This window comes from Lacerta agilis, chromosome 1, assembly GCF_009819535.1.
Source record: "Lacerta agilis isolate rLacAgi1 chromosome 1, rLacAgi1.pri, whole genome shotgun sequence".
In the NCBI taxonomy this organism is placed as follows: Eukaryota; Metazoa; Chordata; class Lepidosauria; order Squamata; family Lacertidae; genus Lacerta; species Lacerta agilis.
The window spans coordinates 66,613,620-66,630,669 of NC_046312.1; the positions used below are offsets into that span (position 1 = coordinate 66,613,620).

The 17,050-nt window shown below is 42.4% G+C and overlaps 1 protein-coding gene across 1 annotated transcript in view; it reads left to right on the plus strand.

Moving 5' to 3' along the window:
• The window catches only part of IRAG1 (inositol 1,4,5-triphosphate receptor associated 1), a 42,960-nt gene that overhangs the window by 21,724 nt on the left and 4,186 nt on the right, over nt 1-17,050 (plus strand). The window contains exons 11-19 of the mRNA XM_033152521.1: nt 1,537-1,615; nt 2,440-2,560; nt 3,616-3,646; nt 7,820-7,960; nt 10,859-10,990; nt 12,787-12,928; nt 13,412-13,461; nt 15,033-15,128; nt 15,648-15,712. Coding sequence (XP_033008412.1) covers nt 1,537-1,615; nt 2,440-2,560; nt 3,616-3,646; nt 7,820-7,960; nt 10,859-10,990; nt 12,787-12,928; nt 13,412-13,461; nt 15,033-15,128; nt 15,648-15,712 — 857 coding nt within the window. The remainder of the gene's footprint in view (nt 1-1,536; nt 1,616-2,439; nt 2,561-3,615; nt 3,647-7,819; nt 7,961-10,858; nt 10,991-12,786; nt 12,929-13,411; nt 13,462-15,032; nt 15,129-15,647; nt 15,713-17,050) is intronic.

A 17,050-nucleotide genomic window follows, 5' to 3' on the forward strand; every position in this document is an offset into this window, starting at 1 on the left:
TCCAGAAAAACCTTTCCTTCCTGAAGCTATATCAACAAATCATCTTAAACATTGCTTCAAGTCTTTCTGCTGTTCATGCGCTTCCTTTTCTTTTGTGTCCTGTTTCTTGCTGCTTTCAACACTTCTTTCCCAGGACAAGGCACATCACATCGCATTGTTATCTGCAGCCCTCAAGACAACTGGTTACTTCTGTGTAGCTCAAATGGTCTACACGCATAAAGGAGAAAAGAAATTCAGGCAGAACCATGACTGGAGAGCTATGCTCTGGCAGCAAAGAAGCAATAGTTTTCCTGACTCTTATACAATGTTAGCAGTTTATTAACTGGATCAAATGTAATGGAGTAGAGAAGAAGAGAAGTCTGTTTCCAGCAAGAAACTTTCCAATAGGGTTTAAAAATATATATTTTTAAAAGTTTTATTTTCATAAAATGTGTTTTTCCCACCAGGAGATAAGATATAGTTTATATAAGTACAAATAATTATACAGTATTCAGTATTTCTTGGCATACACCAGATTCTACAGCTGTGCATCACAAAAGTCTTCTAATTCTCAATGAGCATGAATTCTTGTTTTTTTCAAAACTTGCCAAGCACTTTTGTGGTACCCTTTTATCACGCGGGTGGTGCCATGGGTTAAACCACTGATCCTAGGGCTTGCTGATAAGAAGGTCGAATTCCCGCGACAGGGTGAGCTCCCGTTGCTCGGTCCCAGCTTCTGCCCACCTAGCAGTTCAAAAGCATGTCAAAATGCAAGTAGATAAATATGTACCGCTCCGGCGGGAAGGTAAACGGCGTTTCCATGCGCTGCTCTGGTTTGCCAGAAGTGGCTTAGTCATGCTGGCCACATGACCCAGAAGCTGTACGCCAGCTCCCTCGGCCAGTAACGCGAGATGAGCGCCCCAACCCCAGAGTTGGACACGACTGGACCTAATGGTCAGGGGTCCCTTTACTTTTACCTTTATCAAGTGTGCTTGCCTGGTACAGTGGTACCTTGGTTTAAGAACAGCTTAGTTTATGAATAACTTGGATTAAGAATGCTGCAAACCCGGAAGTAGGTGTTTTGGTTTGTGAACTTTGCCTTGGAAGCAGAACATGTTTTGCTTCCTGTTGAGTGTGTTCCATTTGTAAATTGAGTCCCCCACTGCTATGGGAAAGCACGTCTTGGTTTAAGAACGCTTTGGTTTCAGAACACACTTCTGGAACAGATTAAGTTAGTAAACCATGGTACCACTGTATTGGGTTGGATCCCTATACTTAGTTATACTTATGATAGATCCATTAAGATCAATGGGACTAAAGTTAACTTGAATCCCATTTGAGTAATTACTCTAAGCATGACTAAGTCTAAATCCGTTATTTCTAGATTTAGTGACTGGAAATTTGTTATGCTAAAGGGTGCAGTGTAAATTTATTGGTGACATGTTGCAAAACCCAGCAACTTGATTACCACCATCTTTGTCCATGTACTATATAATTATATCACTGAGCTTGTTATTTCTTGTGAAGAATTAATGCAGTTCTTTTCTACCTAATCAGGAGCACAAATTGATGCGGAATCAAAATTTAATTGGACTTAAGCTCCCTGACCTAAGTGAAGCTGCTGAACAGGAGAGAGGTGAAATATGATAAAAAATTTATGGGAAATGTATTTGTGGTTAGGAGGGAGGGGGCCACAACAGTGGGTTGTTTTTTTTTAACAGAGACCTCTTGCTAGAATACACCACTGAAGACCACACCATATGTGACTTCTTGTGTGGGTATGGGAGCGAAAAGAGCACATTGTTGTATGCGGAAATTATTGCATCCATCACAATGGATCCCATTTAGTACAATGTGCTTGAAATCTCGGCCTTTTTTAAGTCAGTAAAACTATTGTCAACAGACACTAGCAATATAAGTTGTATCCCAGTTGTCACTTTCCAGACAGAGGAAAGTTGGTTCCACTTAATTATTGATAAGACAGTATTGAAATGCTAGGTGATAATCACATTGAATAGCTGGATTTTACCTTCAGTCAGTAGTGCCTTTGCTGAATTTTCCGATTAGCCCTATTCCCATACTGGTTTATTATGGCAGAATGTGGAATATACCTTTTCTTCATCCCCTTCAAACATTAGGCCAGTGGCAGATCTTGGGGTCAATGACACCCTGTGCAATGCCAAAATTTGATGCCCCTCACTTCATTGTAAATCATAGTTGCTGTGCCCCCTGTGGCATCCCTGAGGTTCCATGCCCAATTCAACCAAAACAGCTGTGCTCCCCCAAATCCACCTCTGATTAGGCCCATCAGAGTACAAAGTTTAGTAATGTGTTAAACTACTTTAGTTCACGATGCATTACTGAAGCAATAGAATAGTAGTAGCAATAGTAGTAGAAGTGGTGGTGTTGGCAATAATGATAATGATAATAATTTTTTTAAAGTTCTGAACTCTTCTTCAGGGTCTTCACCAGTGCCTTTCTCATCAGAGGAGGAAGAGGCGAAAAGTAGGTGTGAGGTGATGCCCAACATTCCTGACACTCTTTTACGAAAACTCCGCGTGCACACCTCTCTTCCAGGAAGGTAAACCAGTCTGTGCTGATACTCACAATGTCACCCGAATGCTTTGTGGAAGAGATACTTAAGTGCATTAGATTCAAAAAGGCAATGTGTAAGTGTTCTCTCTCCATTTATGCCCTGGACATGGTGTTATAGTTAGTGCTGGACTACAGTGGTGGATATTCAAATCCCAAGTAAGCTCTAAAACTCCAGTTGCGCTCTTCCATCCTGACCTACTTCACAGGATTGTTGTAATGATAAAATGTGGGGAAAGTTAAATATCCCACCCTGAGTTCGTCTAAGGAAAGTGGAATGAAGATCTAACAAATAAGAAAAATCTATGCATTTGAATTAGTAGTATCTAAATTGTAATGCAAAGTTGTAATCAGAAACTAACTTAAGCTATACTTTACTTAGGATAGGTTATTTAGGATACCTTCTCTTGGGAATGAGTTCATGTGCTTTTATATGTTTGGTAGCAAGGAAAACTTCCGTTAAGCATAAACTATACTTGGTCAAGCAGCTCAGAATATAAATGACCTTGCATCATGCTTACTGAGTCTTTCTGGCCAAATTAAGGAAATTATATTTCCTCTTCACTTCAGTCTTTGTAAGAAACAAGACCACAGTATATTAGGCCTGCCAACTTCTTCAGAATTGTGTTATCTTTTACACCAATACAGGAAGTGAAGCAGCCTTTGTGGTGTTTATATAGCACAATGCTGTGACAATAAATTAACATTATAAAAACATTACCTTGGATCTTGAGAGTCTAATAATTTTGCATTTGCCAAGGAACATACAGCACACTTAGGACCAAAGTAGACCTGCATTTAATACAGGGTAGGCAGCTGCAGATCTTGTTTTTCCTTATCTAAGTACAGTAGTAGGGAAGCCTGGTGCTCACTGTGAAGTGAGGCTTATTCCATTCTGATCTCACTGGGGAAGTAATCACCCAATGCCCCAGGGCTAGAGCCATAGGAAAATCCACCATATGCACCAGTGGGGCTTCTATGGTTCCTAATGACAGTTTTTCTGCGCTGGCAAACTTTATAACTTAGTTTCACATTTTATTGCAGCTCTCCTCCACTTACTGAGAGAGAGGTTGAGGTAAGTCTCCTTTTTTCTTTTTCTTTTACTGTAAATGCTTGAAGGGTGTTCGTCGTCATATTTTATGTGCAACATACTACCGAGCATCATTTTGTAGATAACCTTTCCATGGCTCCCCTCAATACATTCTTTGAAGAAAATCTAATCCAAACTGGAGTCAGAAGGGTCATTGTTTTTAACAACAAACATAAGAATTCCATTTAAAAAATCAGCAAAATGGACAAAACTAAAATAAGGAGCAGAGCCAGCAGTCTTCATCAAAGCTATCCCGACCAGGGGATAAGACAGTCTTCAATACGAGAGAATTCACTAAATATCAGAAATCACTATAGAGGGGTCTGGTGAACCTCTGGAAGTAGCTGGGCCTCTTCGAAAGACCTCGGAGGGCATGCAGAATCATGGATCATAATCTCATGAATTATTGATGGTTACCACTATTTATTTCTTTGAAACATTTCTGTACCACATATATATATGTGTGTGTGTGTGTGTGTGTGTGTGTGTGTTCGTTCCCATTGTGTGCGTGGCGGACACCAATGTTCTCCGTAACTGCTGGACCAAAGCGCATCAAATTAGTACAAAGCGTAACATGACCATCAAGGAAGGATCTGGCATCATAAAAATTCAAAAAAACCACACCTGTCATGCCTAAAATATAGAATAAAGGCAAAAAAATGGCGCACGCATTATACATCAGCAGGAAAAGCATTGAGGACTCCAACAGCATCCAATAGAAAGGCAGATGGCCCGTCAATGTCATCAGACCTGGCCAGAGCAACAATGCCCCGTCCGCCATTTTACAACTGCCGTCTGCAAGCACCCGAGGCAGCGACAAGGCAGCGACTTTCTGCTGCCGCCTCAAACACCTCTCTGATATTTCCGCCCTCCCGCTGCCCAACTCCCAAGGCCATAAATAACCTCTACCTCGTCAGGGCCCAGCAGGCCCGCGTCTCCCTGGATCTGGCCCAGCTGGGCCTCGCTGAGGGAGCCCAGGCTGAGCCCCACAGGCCATGGGGGAGACGGGAAGTGGGGCGAGACCTTACAGAAAAGGCCTGGGGGGCCCTGGTGAGGTGGAGGGACAGGGAAGAACGGAAACGGGAGCCGAAGGAAAGGAGAGCAGATGGAACAGTAATAAAGGTTCCGAGTGCCATCACGAAATATGGCCGCCGCAGCTTCATGTACAGTACAAAGTGTCCTGAGTGCCCTCACCTAAAATGGCTGCCGCGAGTGCCCTCACCTAAAATGGCCGCCACAGCTTAGCAGACTGTTGCAGACTGTAAAGCAAAACAAGAACGCGCAGCCCCCAAATAAATCGCCTGGATGCAGAGACAGGGAAGAACGGAAACGGGAGCTTCCAGAATACTCTTGGGATCAGGAGGGAGACACCAGGGATGAGCCAGAATGAGCCACAGCAGCAATGCAAAAAACAAAGGTACAAAAAAAGCCAAAAACATCCAATTTACAAATACAATAATTTTTTTAAAAAAGCAAAAAACCTGACAGCAACGCAGTCAGAAATGGAGGAAATACAAAGAGGAGGCAGGCGGAAATTCAACGGGAGAAGCTGTGTGGAGGCAGTCAGAAACTGGGGGAAAGACGGAGAGGAGGCAGGCGGAAATTCAACGGGAGAAGCTGTGGGCATGGACAGTTTACATTTATATATATATAGATCTTCCTTTTCCATTTCACATAAAAAGCCACCGCAACGCGTGGCTGGGCCAGCTAGTTATTCATATTTCTAAATGGTATCTATAAAAAAGATCCATCTATATATATAAAATGCAAGTGTCTCTGCGTCCAGTCCGTGTGTCTCTGGGTTTGCGCTACTGAGCATGTGCCCCAGGGACACAAGGATTGGATGGAGAGACATCGGGCCGGGAGCAGCGGCGGCAGTTGAAGGGGGCGGTTGAAATGGAACGCTGGGCTCCAAAAGAGAGGGGAGGCCGAAGAGGAAGGTCACGCTGCCGCTGCCGCCGCTAAAACAAGAGCCCCAGGCCTTGCAAAGAGCGGGAGCGTGGGGGGGGGCAATGGTTTGCCCTGCTGGGAGAGGGAGGCTGGCGGGGTGGGTGGGAAGAAGGCGCCAAAGCCACGCAGCAGCAGCTCTCTCCCTCTCCCCTTCAGCCCGCGATCCTGCGCACTCTCCGGCGCCGCTTCCAAGCCCGCTTCCTCGGGGGAAACGCGGCTCCTTTTCCTGTTCCTCCGTCTCCGACGGCGAGCAAGAGGGGTCCCTGGCTGGATCTCTCCCCCCCCCTTCGGAGCCACTCAGGGCAGGGCTGCCGTGTTTCCCCAACCCCTTTTCCCGTGATTTTTCTTCCTGAGGTAGCAGCACCAGCAGCGGAGGAGCCCGAGGGGCGAACTCGCTTGCTCCCTTTTGCAGGGAGGCATTGCAATGTACCTGTGGCGCCTCCTCTTCGGCCCCCTGGCCGGTCGGGCTCGCGGCTGCAGCCCCTGCGCAGTCTCAAACAACTATTGAGTATTCTTGGAGAAAAGAAGGAAACTTGGAGCAGCGTGACTCACCTGGCAATCGCCCCGTTGCCACACCCCCTTCTACCTTCCCGGTGCCGCAATCCACAGCACCCCCCCTCTGTCTCTTCCTCTAAAAGGCAGGCTGCAAAAACTCTTAAGGAAGCTGCGGAGGCAGCAGCCTCTTCCCCTTCTCCTCCCCACCGTGAAAAGCCTGGAAAAAAAGCTGAAAAGCCGGGGCCGGTGCGGTGGAGAGCGGCCTTCTGTTGCTAGGGCCGCGGAGTTGGTTAGCAACGGCAGGGCGCGCGCCCAGTCGTTAGGCACCCGGGTTTTTTTAAAAAAGGAACAAAATCCATAGCACCCCCCCCCTCTGTCTCTTCCTCTAAAAGGCAGGCTGCAAAAACTCTTAAGGAAGCTACGGAGGCAGCAGCCTCTTCCCCTTCTCCTCCCCACCCTGAAAAGCCTGGGGGAAAAAAAAAGCTGAAAAGCCGGGGCCAGTCCGGAATCCGGCCACTCCGTTCATTCCTGGCTGGAGGGGGTGTGCCGCTGGAGCCAAAGGTGCACAGAGCAGGCTTCTTAACCCTTTCCTAATCATTGCTCAGTTAAGCAGAATGTTGCTGGGGTTGGGGAGCTTTGCTCAACTCTTGGAAGAAGTTGCATTTCGTTTTAGTTGACTCCAGGACTGGGAAACCAGGTTGGTGGATTTTCTAACCCTCCCCCCCCCCACAAAAAAGAAATATTTTAAAAAAGTGAGTTATTTAAAAAAATTCACCACATATCTTCTAGCGCCCGTTATTTTAACGGGCTGAAACCACTAGTAGAAAATAAGACAATAACAATTTATCATAAAGCCAAACTAGTATTCCCTGGTATTCACTGCTGTTCTTCCTACCATGTTGTCATAGAAATGGTGTCTGCATAAGACAGAGAGAGAGCAATTTTTAAAAGCTGTAGGAGGTAGCAAGGAAAGTTAATGTTGTTCTTGGAGTGCCATTCTTCTCCATTTGCTTTGCTGTTCTAGGTGTTTGGCATCCATTGAGGAGCCCCATATAAATTCTGTTACGTTATGTAAAAGATTTTATGTCTGTGTTGATAATTTTATTGTCTGCTGTTTCTAGCACCTGTTTTTATTAATTTGTAATGAATATTTCATACTATTAAATAAACTGCTTAGAGATATATTTTTTTATTTAAGTGATAGCTAAATTTTGCTAAATAAATAATGAATAAAGCTTTAGAAGTTATAGTTGTGGTCAGGAGTAAAGGGACTGAACTGATGTGTTATTACTGCAAGCACTGATTTCACATTGGTCAGTACAGCCTTGGAATGTGTGAAATGAATGTGCTTGCCTGCGGAGTAACTTCAACCTAGTCTTCCAAGCTGGAGAATATGATTCAAGGTGGATTTGACACTTCTCTTTGTGGAATTTAATTCCTACTAGTGTATGGAACGGTCTCCCTCGGGAGGTTTTGGACTTTCCTCCCTTGGAGGTTTTTAAGCAGAGGTTGGATGGCCATCTGTCATGGATGCTTTAGCTGAGATTCCCACATTGCAGGGGGGTTGGACTATAGGGCCCTTAAGGTCTCTTCCAACCCTACAGTTCTATGATTCTATGAGTCAACTTCATGCAAAACAATTTCCCCCTTTTATACATGGATATGACTTGTAAACAGAATTCAACGAAGCCTTTCTTTTCCCTCCCTCAACAGAATGTGTTTGTACAACTTTCATTGGCTTTCAGAAATGATAGTTATACTTTGGAATCAAGAATTAACCAGGCTGAGAGGGAGAGGAATCTTGCTGAGGAGAACACAGAGAAGGAACTGGATCATTTTAAAGTTGCTATTACGGTAAGAAGACCATGGTGAACATTCACTGCAGTTTACACTTGTTAGAATTCAGTGAATTTTGGTAGGTATTTTGAAGGCTGCTGCCAAATATGTCCCCAAATCCTGTGTTATCATTAACTGTTCAGTACTCATATTGATGATCAGCCAACTTAAATCTCTAAAATGACCACATTTCAATTCTGTGCCATAATCTAGAATTTCTTGTTCTGCGGTAGGTTGATTTTTAAAGTATCAATTTTGCAGTAGGTGGAACTGAATGTTGCATATTGTTTATGAGTGGTTTAATAGGTGTAAAATACCAGACTTCACAAGACTCTAACTCCCAACAGCCCCAGCCATCAGTAGTAGTCCAGCAGTTTCTGGAGGGTCACAGGTTATCCGCCTCTGCTTCACAGTAAGTCTGTTAGAAGCATACACTTCCAAGGCAGATTATTCTACAGAGTTCAGGCTCAAGGTCCCTATGTCATGGAGCTCAGATTTCTTCTTCAGTCTCCTTTTCTGTACTCACCATTCCTTCTACTTTGGGTTTCAATGCTGTTTGAGAGGGGAAAGCAGTGTATGTGCTAGATGAAAGCAGCAGAATTCTGCTACGTAGCTTACCATTTATTGCAGAGAGGTTTGGCATCATGATTGCATATGTTGTTTATGCATCACTCCTGCAGTGTTTCCTGGAGTTCCTAAACATGGAGGAGGTAGTTGCTGTTCTTTACTATTTATGTTCCTGGGCAGGGAACTGCTGAATACTTGACATCATACAGTGAAGAATGTGTAATCTCATGCCTAAAAAATGCCCTAAGTAAATGCACCTAAAGATAGAGGAAGCAAGGAGCAAGGAATTTCTGCAGGAAGTCCATAAATCTCTTTATAATTGTTTATGTATACATCTTTTATACTGGTATCTTTCAGAGGAAGAGTGGGCAAAGCAGTTCTTATTTGTTCATGCATTTCTTTCTCAGGTAAAAACTGATTCAAACATGAAATATTTGCAGCCCAATCCAAGCATTTTTGCTTGGGAATGGAACCCATTGGGCCTGGTGTGTCTGGGATTGCAGAATTAGATACAATGGAAGCTGCACTCCTGTGCATGCTCGCCTATGGGTGAGCTCCACTGGACATTGTAGGGCTGAAACGTGCGTAGATAAGAATGGGATTGTGCTGCAAAATAGATGTAGTAGAAACTGGTGCCGTGGTGTAATGCCAGTTCACACATTTTCACAATATGGGAATTACTCTTGTCAGGAATTATATGAAATAGGTTGCTTTTCTAAATCAATTTCCAGTATGTGTGCTTCCACTGTCATCTAAGATGTATGCTTCCTTTCTGGTACTGGATTTTTAACCCACACTGACTTCTTTCCTCCCATTCAGCCTGAAAATTGTTTGGCTTCTGTGTTTGATTTTCTCATTTAAATGGGAAATCTGATGTGTAAATCTTGTGTTTATTAAACAAGGGCTATGTTTGTTGGATGTATATCTGAAGCTGACTCATGTTCAGGAATGCAGCACTTTTAGAGTTGGATGTACTATACTGAAACATGGGTTGCCATATGTCCAGAATTTCCTGTACATTGCCAGTATTCAGCCCTCGTAAACATGGCAGCCCATGTCAGTAGTGTAGATTTTGGCAACTTTCATTAAAAAATAGCTCCACAACTCATTTTTTATTTTTGAGATTTTGCAAAAACAACTCAACAACTTTGGGCAAAACTAAAAATGCTCATCAACAACTTTTGTGTCCAGATTTTCACTTTTTAAAATGTGGCAACCCTACTGAAACTCACACAACAGGATTCACTTTCTGTATCTCCAATTTCCAATAGTAGAAAATTGCTGTTTTACTTGTTCAACTGCTTCTTCCATGAGGTGGGGAACACTGCCCTATTTGTTTTGTGATGAAAATACTCTTATCAATGGGAAAATGTAGAAAGGGCCCACTGCTGGCCTTAACCAAGTATCAAACTTTGAAAAAGGAGAGGTTGGAGGTGATTACAATGTAGCAGAAGCCCTAGTTTTCTTGCTTTCTAATTTGCTTATCACAATCATTATTCCACCTCTGGTTAACCAGACAAACTAAACTGTAAGCTGGTATGCACAGGATTTTGATGGACTGCATCTCAAATGCAAAATCAGTCATTAGACTGGCCAAGAAGGGTAGCACAATGAAGAAAGTGAATTGGGGATTATAATGTTTACAAGATTTTCCACTGGAATTTTAAAGCCCCATTGAAGGATTATCTGTGCTTTTAAATAAAAAGAAAAATGAACAAATCCTTGCTTGCAGTCAACTTTTCGTTACTCTTCATTGTTTAGAGAGCTGTGAGATTAACAAAGCACAAATAGTATCTTGCCTTAACCAACAAACAATTTGTAGATCATAATAAACTTTTCGTCTTACAAGGGCAAAAACCCGCTCTTTAAAGCTAAAGCACAATAAATGGCAATTCAGGTTTTCAGTGGATTGTCCTTTGCCACGATTCAGCTTTAAAGAGTGGGTTTTCATGGGTAAAGCTCTGGAGCAAAAAAAGAGTGCTTGGACACAGAACTTTAATGGATGGACTATGCCTGGAAAGCACAGAGGAAAGGAGGATGTGGATAAGCCCTTGTTTCATGATAGCATGAAGTTTGATTCTTTGTAGTCAAGGGGTGTAATGATATCTAGAATATAAGATAATGATTTGATATCTGTAGTGAAATTTCAAGCCTTGTTTAGGTTTTGGAAACTGTAAGTAGCTATACAACAGAGGGACCTTTTTATGTTTGTTGTGCAAGAACTTTCTATAGTTTTAATGGACCCAAGGGACCACAAAGATGGACAACCCTAGAACTGTAAAACCACAATGACTTCATTTGCTACACATGCTCCTTGATTTGATACATTAGTGCATGCTCTCGCTTCAGTCTTCAGCTTCCTTGTGGCATCATTCTGAGCACAGAGACATGTACCAGAGATTGTTGGAGGACATGGCAGTGCTGCATCGTCTGGCCTCTAGATTATCTAGTCGAGCGGAAATGGTTGGAGCTGTTCGCCAGGTAAGACTCCTGGAATGAAATACCCTGCATCGGCTCCAACTTCACTACTTGAAAAAATAAAGTTTTGTAGGAAGCATTGGCTATAGTAAGGAGAGACAAACATGGTCCTAAAGCAGAGTTAGAAATCTCATACCTAAGGCTGCATGTGGCCCTCTGGGCCTGCCTCTCTGGCCCTTGAGACTCTCCCCGGGCCACACACACTCTTCTCATGGAACACATTGGAACAGCCTTCACTGACCCTGCTCCACACCTGCTTGAGGTGCTTTTGTATGGCTGGAATGGGTTATCAAACTGTGACCATGCCTCTTGCTTGCCTGGACAGAGGATAGAGAGAGGTCCGTCGAAGTCTGACCAACTGCAACTCCCTAAGGTTTCGGACAGATATTTTGTGAGACTTTCTAAAGATCCTTTTAACTGCAGATGCCAAAGAATGAACAAAGGACTTTCTATGTGCATAGTATATCCTTTACCACTGAGCTGTGGGTCTCTGCCCTCTGGCTCTCTAAAACCATCATTTCAAAAGCTAGCTGAAGATCTGGAATGGGAGCTGAAGTGTAGGTGGGTTCCCACAAGGCAAGACACAGTGATAACAGCAACAACCTTTATTGAAATCATGGAACTGGCCAACAGGGGCAAAGCAACTGCTTATATACATTTATGAAGGCCTGGGCCACTCCCACTCCCAATGTGATTGGCTGTCTAAACTTCCAAGCTGCAAATCATGACTAAGAGTTTAAGGGCCAACGGCAGAGGCCCAAATTTGAAATGTTCTGTGATTGGATATCATGTATTGAATCGGAACACAAGGGCTCAGAATTCTTAGTCCAGACTCAAGCTCAGGCAAGCTTAGACCACTGAATGCATCACAGGAGCCACTTTGGAAATTATTGCTAGAGGTGTGTCTGTACAGTTTCCTTAGGAAGTTCCCTTTAAACTGATCTCAAGCCATACTTCCAAATTACTACTTTGGTTCAGGAGTTTGCTCTACCCAGAGGCAGCCCGATGAAAGGGAGTTAGCGGTCATAGGAAATTATGCCCCAATGAGGTGGGGTATCCTGACATCCTGCAGAGGAGCCCATAGGGCAAGGTAACAGAGGTGTAGCAAGTCCAGGTGGTACCCAGCACAGAATTTTTTTGTCCCCCCCCCCCCCACTGCTTTGCCAGGGTCCTGGCAAAGCTGAGCCCTTTTGGGAGCCACAGCTCCCGTCCATCCCCCTCCCTCCCTCCCTGGCTCACTGTAAAGCGGCAAAGCGGGAGCCGCTTACAGCGAGCCAGGGTGGGAGGGGGGCCCCCGGGTTGCCGTTAGTGGCTCCCGCTTTGCCACTTTACAGCAAACCGGGGAGGGTGGGAGGGGGAGCCTCCCAGGTTTTGCCACTTGTGCATGCCGCTCTGGGTGGCTCCTAACAGATGAAATACTGAATAAAACATCAAATATTAAAAACTTCCCTAAACAGGACTGCCTTTAGATATCTTCTAAAAGTCAGATAGTTGTTTATTTCCTTGACATCTGATGGGAGGATGTTCCACAGGGTATCTTTGTACTGTAGATGCATTTTTAATAAATAAATGAAAATTTGTTATAAATGCCCTGTAGTAGAAATGGGGTTGTTTAAAAGTAATATGGACAGAGTTTTACTTTACTTGCCTTTCTCATTAGTGGGAGTTAAGATGTACCTGAAGGTTAGTGGTAGGGTCTCTTTATGAGTAAAATCTCAGTCTTGCTAAAAGCTGAGATGATGTCATGCGTTTCTTGTTGAAAACATACTTCTGTGCGATGCTTGATCTCCTCCTTGCAGGAGAAGCGCATGTCAAAGGCCACTGAAGTTATGATGCAGTATGTGGAGAACTTGAAGAGAACATATGAAAAAGATCACGCTGAGCTCATGGAGTATAAGAAACTCGCCAATCAAAATTCTAGCAGGAGTTACGGCTCACCTGGTAAAATAGCCTCTTCTTCCCCACCACACAATATTTTAAAGCATGTCTTTATTGCTGTTGAACTCATAGTTGACTACTCTCAAATCTACATAGATATAAAAGCAGATTATCTACATAGATATAAAAGCAGATTATCAAGGTATTTGACAGAATATAATTAATTACAGCAGTTGAACAAAGTTGTGTATCTCGATTGTTTTTACGTATTTCGTTTAAATCTGTGCACAATATTCTATTAAAGAGCAAAAGTTAGAAAATCTGATAATAGATTGTAATGTACTGAATTGAACCTTTCCCAAATTTCTGCACTTATAACAAAAAGAGACATATGTCCTAGTCTTAGATAATATGCTGTTTTGCTTTGAAAGCACATTTGTTTCAATATTTAAAAAATCTTACTATTTTAGTGCTGGCAATGCATGTCTGTTTTCAAACACTAATTCTTATTCTTACTTTTGTTGGCTTTGTTTTGCTCTGGTACAGAAGATGGTGTGCCCCGTACATCAAGATCCATGTCTCTTTCTGTTGGAAAGGTACTCTTCCAAGTTTTAAAAAGCTTTAGTTTAATAAGTTTTTTTTTAAAAAAAAAAACCCAACCACTTAGATTCTCCATGTACTCCAAACAACTTGCTCATTTTTCTTTTTCTTTTTTTTGTACAAGCACTTCCAACATTTTCAAAATATTTTCCCCCAGCTTGAAACGTAGCATTCAGGAAACCAGTTCACATATTAAAGCTGCTGTTGCAGTAGAAAGTCAATGGGAGGCAAATAGCAGTAGAAGTTAGGATTTTCTAAGGAGAACTGGCACAAAGCTTCAGTCAGAATTGGGACCCGGCATGGCTACTTTTCTTTCACAACAAAAGCATGTTGTTGTTGTTGTTGTTGTTTAAAAAAGGATGTGGAGCATAATATGTAGTTTGGCATTTAGAAATCCATCAAACTAAGTTTACTTACCTAAGGTTACAGTCATAGACACACTTACTGGGGAGTAAGTCCTACTGAATGAAATGTAACTTGCATCTCAGTAAACATGCATACTTTGGCCACCTCATGAGAAGAGAAGACTCCCTAGAAAAGACCCTGATGTTGGGAAAGATGGAGGGCACAAGGAGAAGGGGACGACAGAGGATGAGATGGTTGGACAGTGTTCTCGAAACGACTAGCATGAGTTTGGCCAAACTGCGGGAGGCAGAGGAGGATAGGGGTGCCTGGTGTGCTCTGGTCCATGGGGTCATGAAGAGTCGGACATGACTGAACAACAACAACAAAACACGCATAGGCTTGTGCCATGCACCACAGGCAAACTTTGGTATTTCAGGCTTCTTAGAATTTAATGCTGCAGGGTTCCTTTTTTGTAACTGGCATACAACTGGTATGGAAATGGGCATACTAGAAAACTACAGTAACAATTCTTTATTAGTTATCTGCATTAGAATAGAATTAGGGTGAAATTCAGTTATATCCACACACTTGCACAGCGGGACTTACAGTTTCTCTCCTTCCCCCACTCCAGCCCCCTGCGTGTCCCAAAATCTGCTCCAGAGGGTAACCCCCAACCCTTCAGAGGAGATCTTTCTGAGCACTTGGGATTTGCAGGTGGAAGGAGGGGAAGGAAAAGCTCAGCTGCATAAGTGGCTGCTCATTCACACTCATTTTTATTTATTTATTTTTAAAAACATTTTATTTTCAAATTTTATAATCACAATATTTTATCAGTTCAATACTTTCCCAAAGATACAATATAGACTCCCCCCCCACCTCTCCCCTGGATTTCAATTTTCTGTCCCCCTGATCTCCCCTGTTAATCCAAGTAAAAAGGCTTCTGGTTTGTTTGTTTGTTTGTTTGACAAAAGTTATCTTAAACATTTTTTTTCAATTCATTGTATTTCATTTCCCAGAAGTCCTTTATTTTTCTACAGGACCCACACTGTCAAAATTAACCCCTTAGACTCAAACTATGAATAAAGGTCACTCCTGAAAAACTTTCATACCCATGGTTTTGTCCTTTTTTTCTCCTTTCCCCTAATCCGCCTGATATGCAGCCTATGAAAATAGCACTTGGAGTCACTTATGTAATGAATTGTTGTTATTATTATTATTATAGATGCCTCGAAGACGAGTCAGTGTTGCTGTTGTTTCAAAATTTGAGCTCCCTGGCCAGTCACCTACTGCATCACCCATACCTTTGATGCCATCCCTGGTAAGGTTTTTCAAATTTCTAACATTCTAGACAAACCAAAGCTTTAAAAAAACCTTTGCACACAGGTGTGACTGTGTCGCATTTTATAAATCTGAGGCTATTTGATACAACAGTCATATAAATAAATAAAAATAAATTCACATCAGAAGTAAACTATGTTGATACACAGACAGAGATGAGTAATAGACTTAAACAGAGATGGGGAACCTGCAGCCTTCCAGATGTTGTTGGACTACAACTCCCATCCATCCCTGACTATTAACCATCATGGCTGTGGCTGATGGAAGTTGGAGTCCAACAAACATCTGGAGGGCTGTAGGCTTCCTGTCCCTGTTATAGAGGAGGTATTTAGAGATGTTCTAAACAATAATGGGCTTCCTGTACACATGAAAACACCTTGTTTATGTTTGGGGACCGTTCAATTTTTTTTTGTATGTATGTTGAGTACACCTTCATGTAAGAAACACAGTTGTGTTGTTTGCTACTTGAATGAAATTGAATGGACATCTTTATCCACAGTCTGAGTCATCAAATGGAAGAAGCAATCTGACATCAACTCCCGTCTTATCAGCACTTATAGAGAAGTGAGTTAACAAGTATTTACTATATTGAGAATTGTAGAGCAGATAATTCCTGCTGGCATAAAAAGAGCTTTTTTCCCTAAAAGAATTTAAGTTGATGGAATGAGATCAATATCTTGCCAATGAAGGTAGATACTTTAAATATCTTGCCCATCTGCATTATTTATACCTGTTAAAAAAAGTTAACAGACAGTGTCTGTGCTATAACCTGGCAGTTAGGTCTCTCAAAAAATTATCTGTACCCATCCCAGAATAATGTGTATTATAAAAGGTTAATCCAATGTTAGTTGTACTCAGAGTAGACCCATTGAAGTTAATTGACATGACTAACTTGGGTCCATTCTGTTCTGAGTAGAACTTAGATGGATACAACCTAAAGTAATATCATGCTGAATGAAGGCTTTTAAACACGAGAATAACAAATGCCCAGCCCAGCCATTGTTTCAGGTTTTATCGAAATATTTTTCCTTAAGAACACAGGATGTGCTTGTGTTTTGGAACTTCATGGATGAACGTACTTCCTAGAAAGTTTACTGTATATTGGCAGCTTTTCTAACAGGGCAGAGCACTTGCCTTCAGGAAATACAGCACATTTGAAGGAAATCTCTTGCTGACATTTCGGAATTATGATTAGTGATTTGTTGAAGGGCCCAAGATGATGCTGTGTTTATGTAAAGTATCTAGCTTTTCCACAGCAATGAGAATTTCAGTGGAGTTTTTCCAGGATCATTTTTATTTAGAGGTGAGAGAATTGCTGGAGTTGTATAATATCCCTACAAAATCTCTCTTCCCTCATGTGCTGGCAGCCAAGCAGCAATCAGAAAGCAGCAGTGCCCAAGACAGGACTGCAGGTCTCTGACATCACCCCCAAGTTGTTCTTGCATAGCCTCTGCTTCCATAACAGACAGGAAAGCTTAGCATCAAGCTGCAACCCTTTCCTTTGGGACAATGCCCTCTGTTTCCGTCTTTTGAATTTTATTAGAATCTACGTATATTGTCTGGCTGTCCAGACCAGCCAAGCAGGTCTGAAAGAACACCTCATGTTAGTAAAGCTGACCCAAAACAACCTGCTGACTGAAGGTGACAGTGCTGTTGCTCTATTTGTTGTAGAACTAACTTAGCCAGAATGTGCACTCAGTTTTGCAATAGGGGCTCCAGAGCGTGTGAACATGGTAAGTACTAAAACAGAGAAGATGAAATAGAATTGGTTAAGCAAAAGTTATGAATGGGAAAGGGATTTCAGAGGGGAAGCACAGAGCACACAACAGATCTGAAGGTGTGTACACATAATGGCACTTTACCATTTCAAGTAATTGCAAGGGAGTATGGCATAAAATAAAA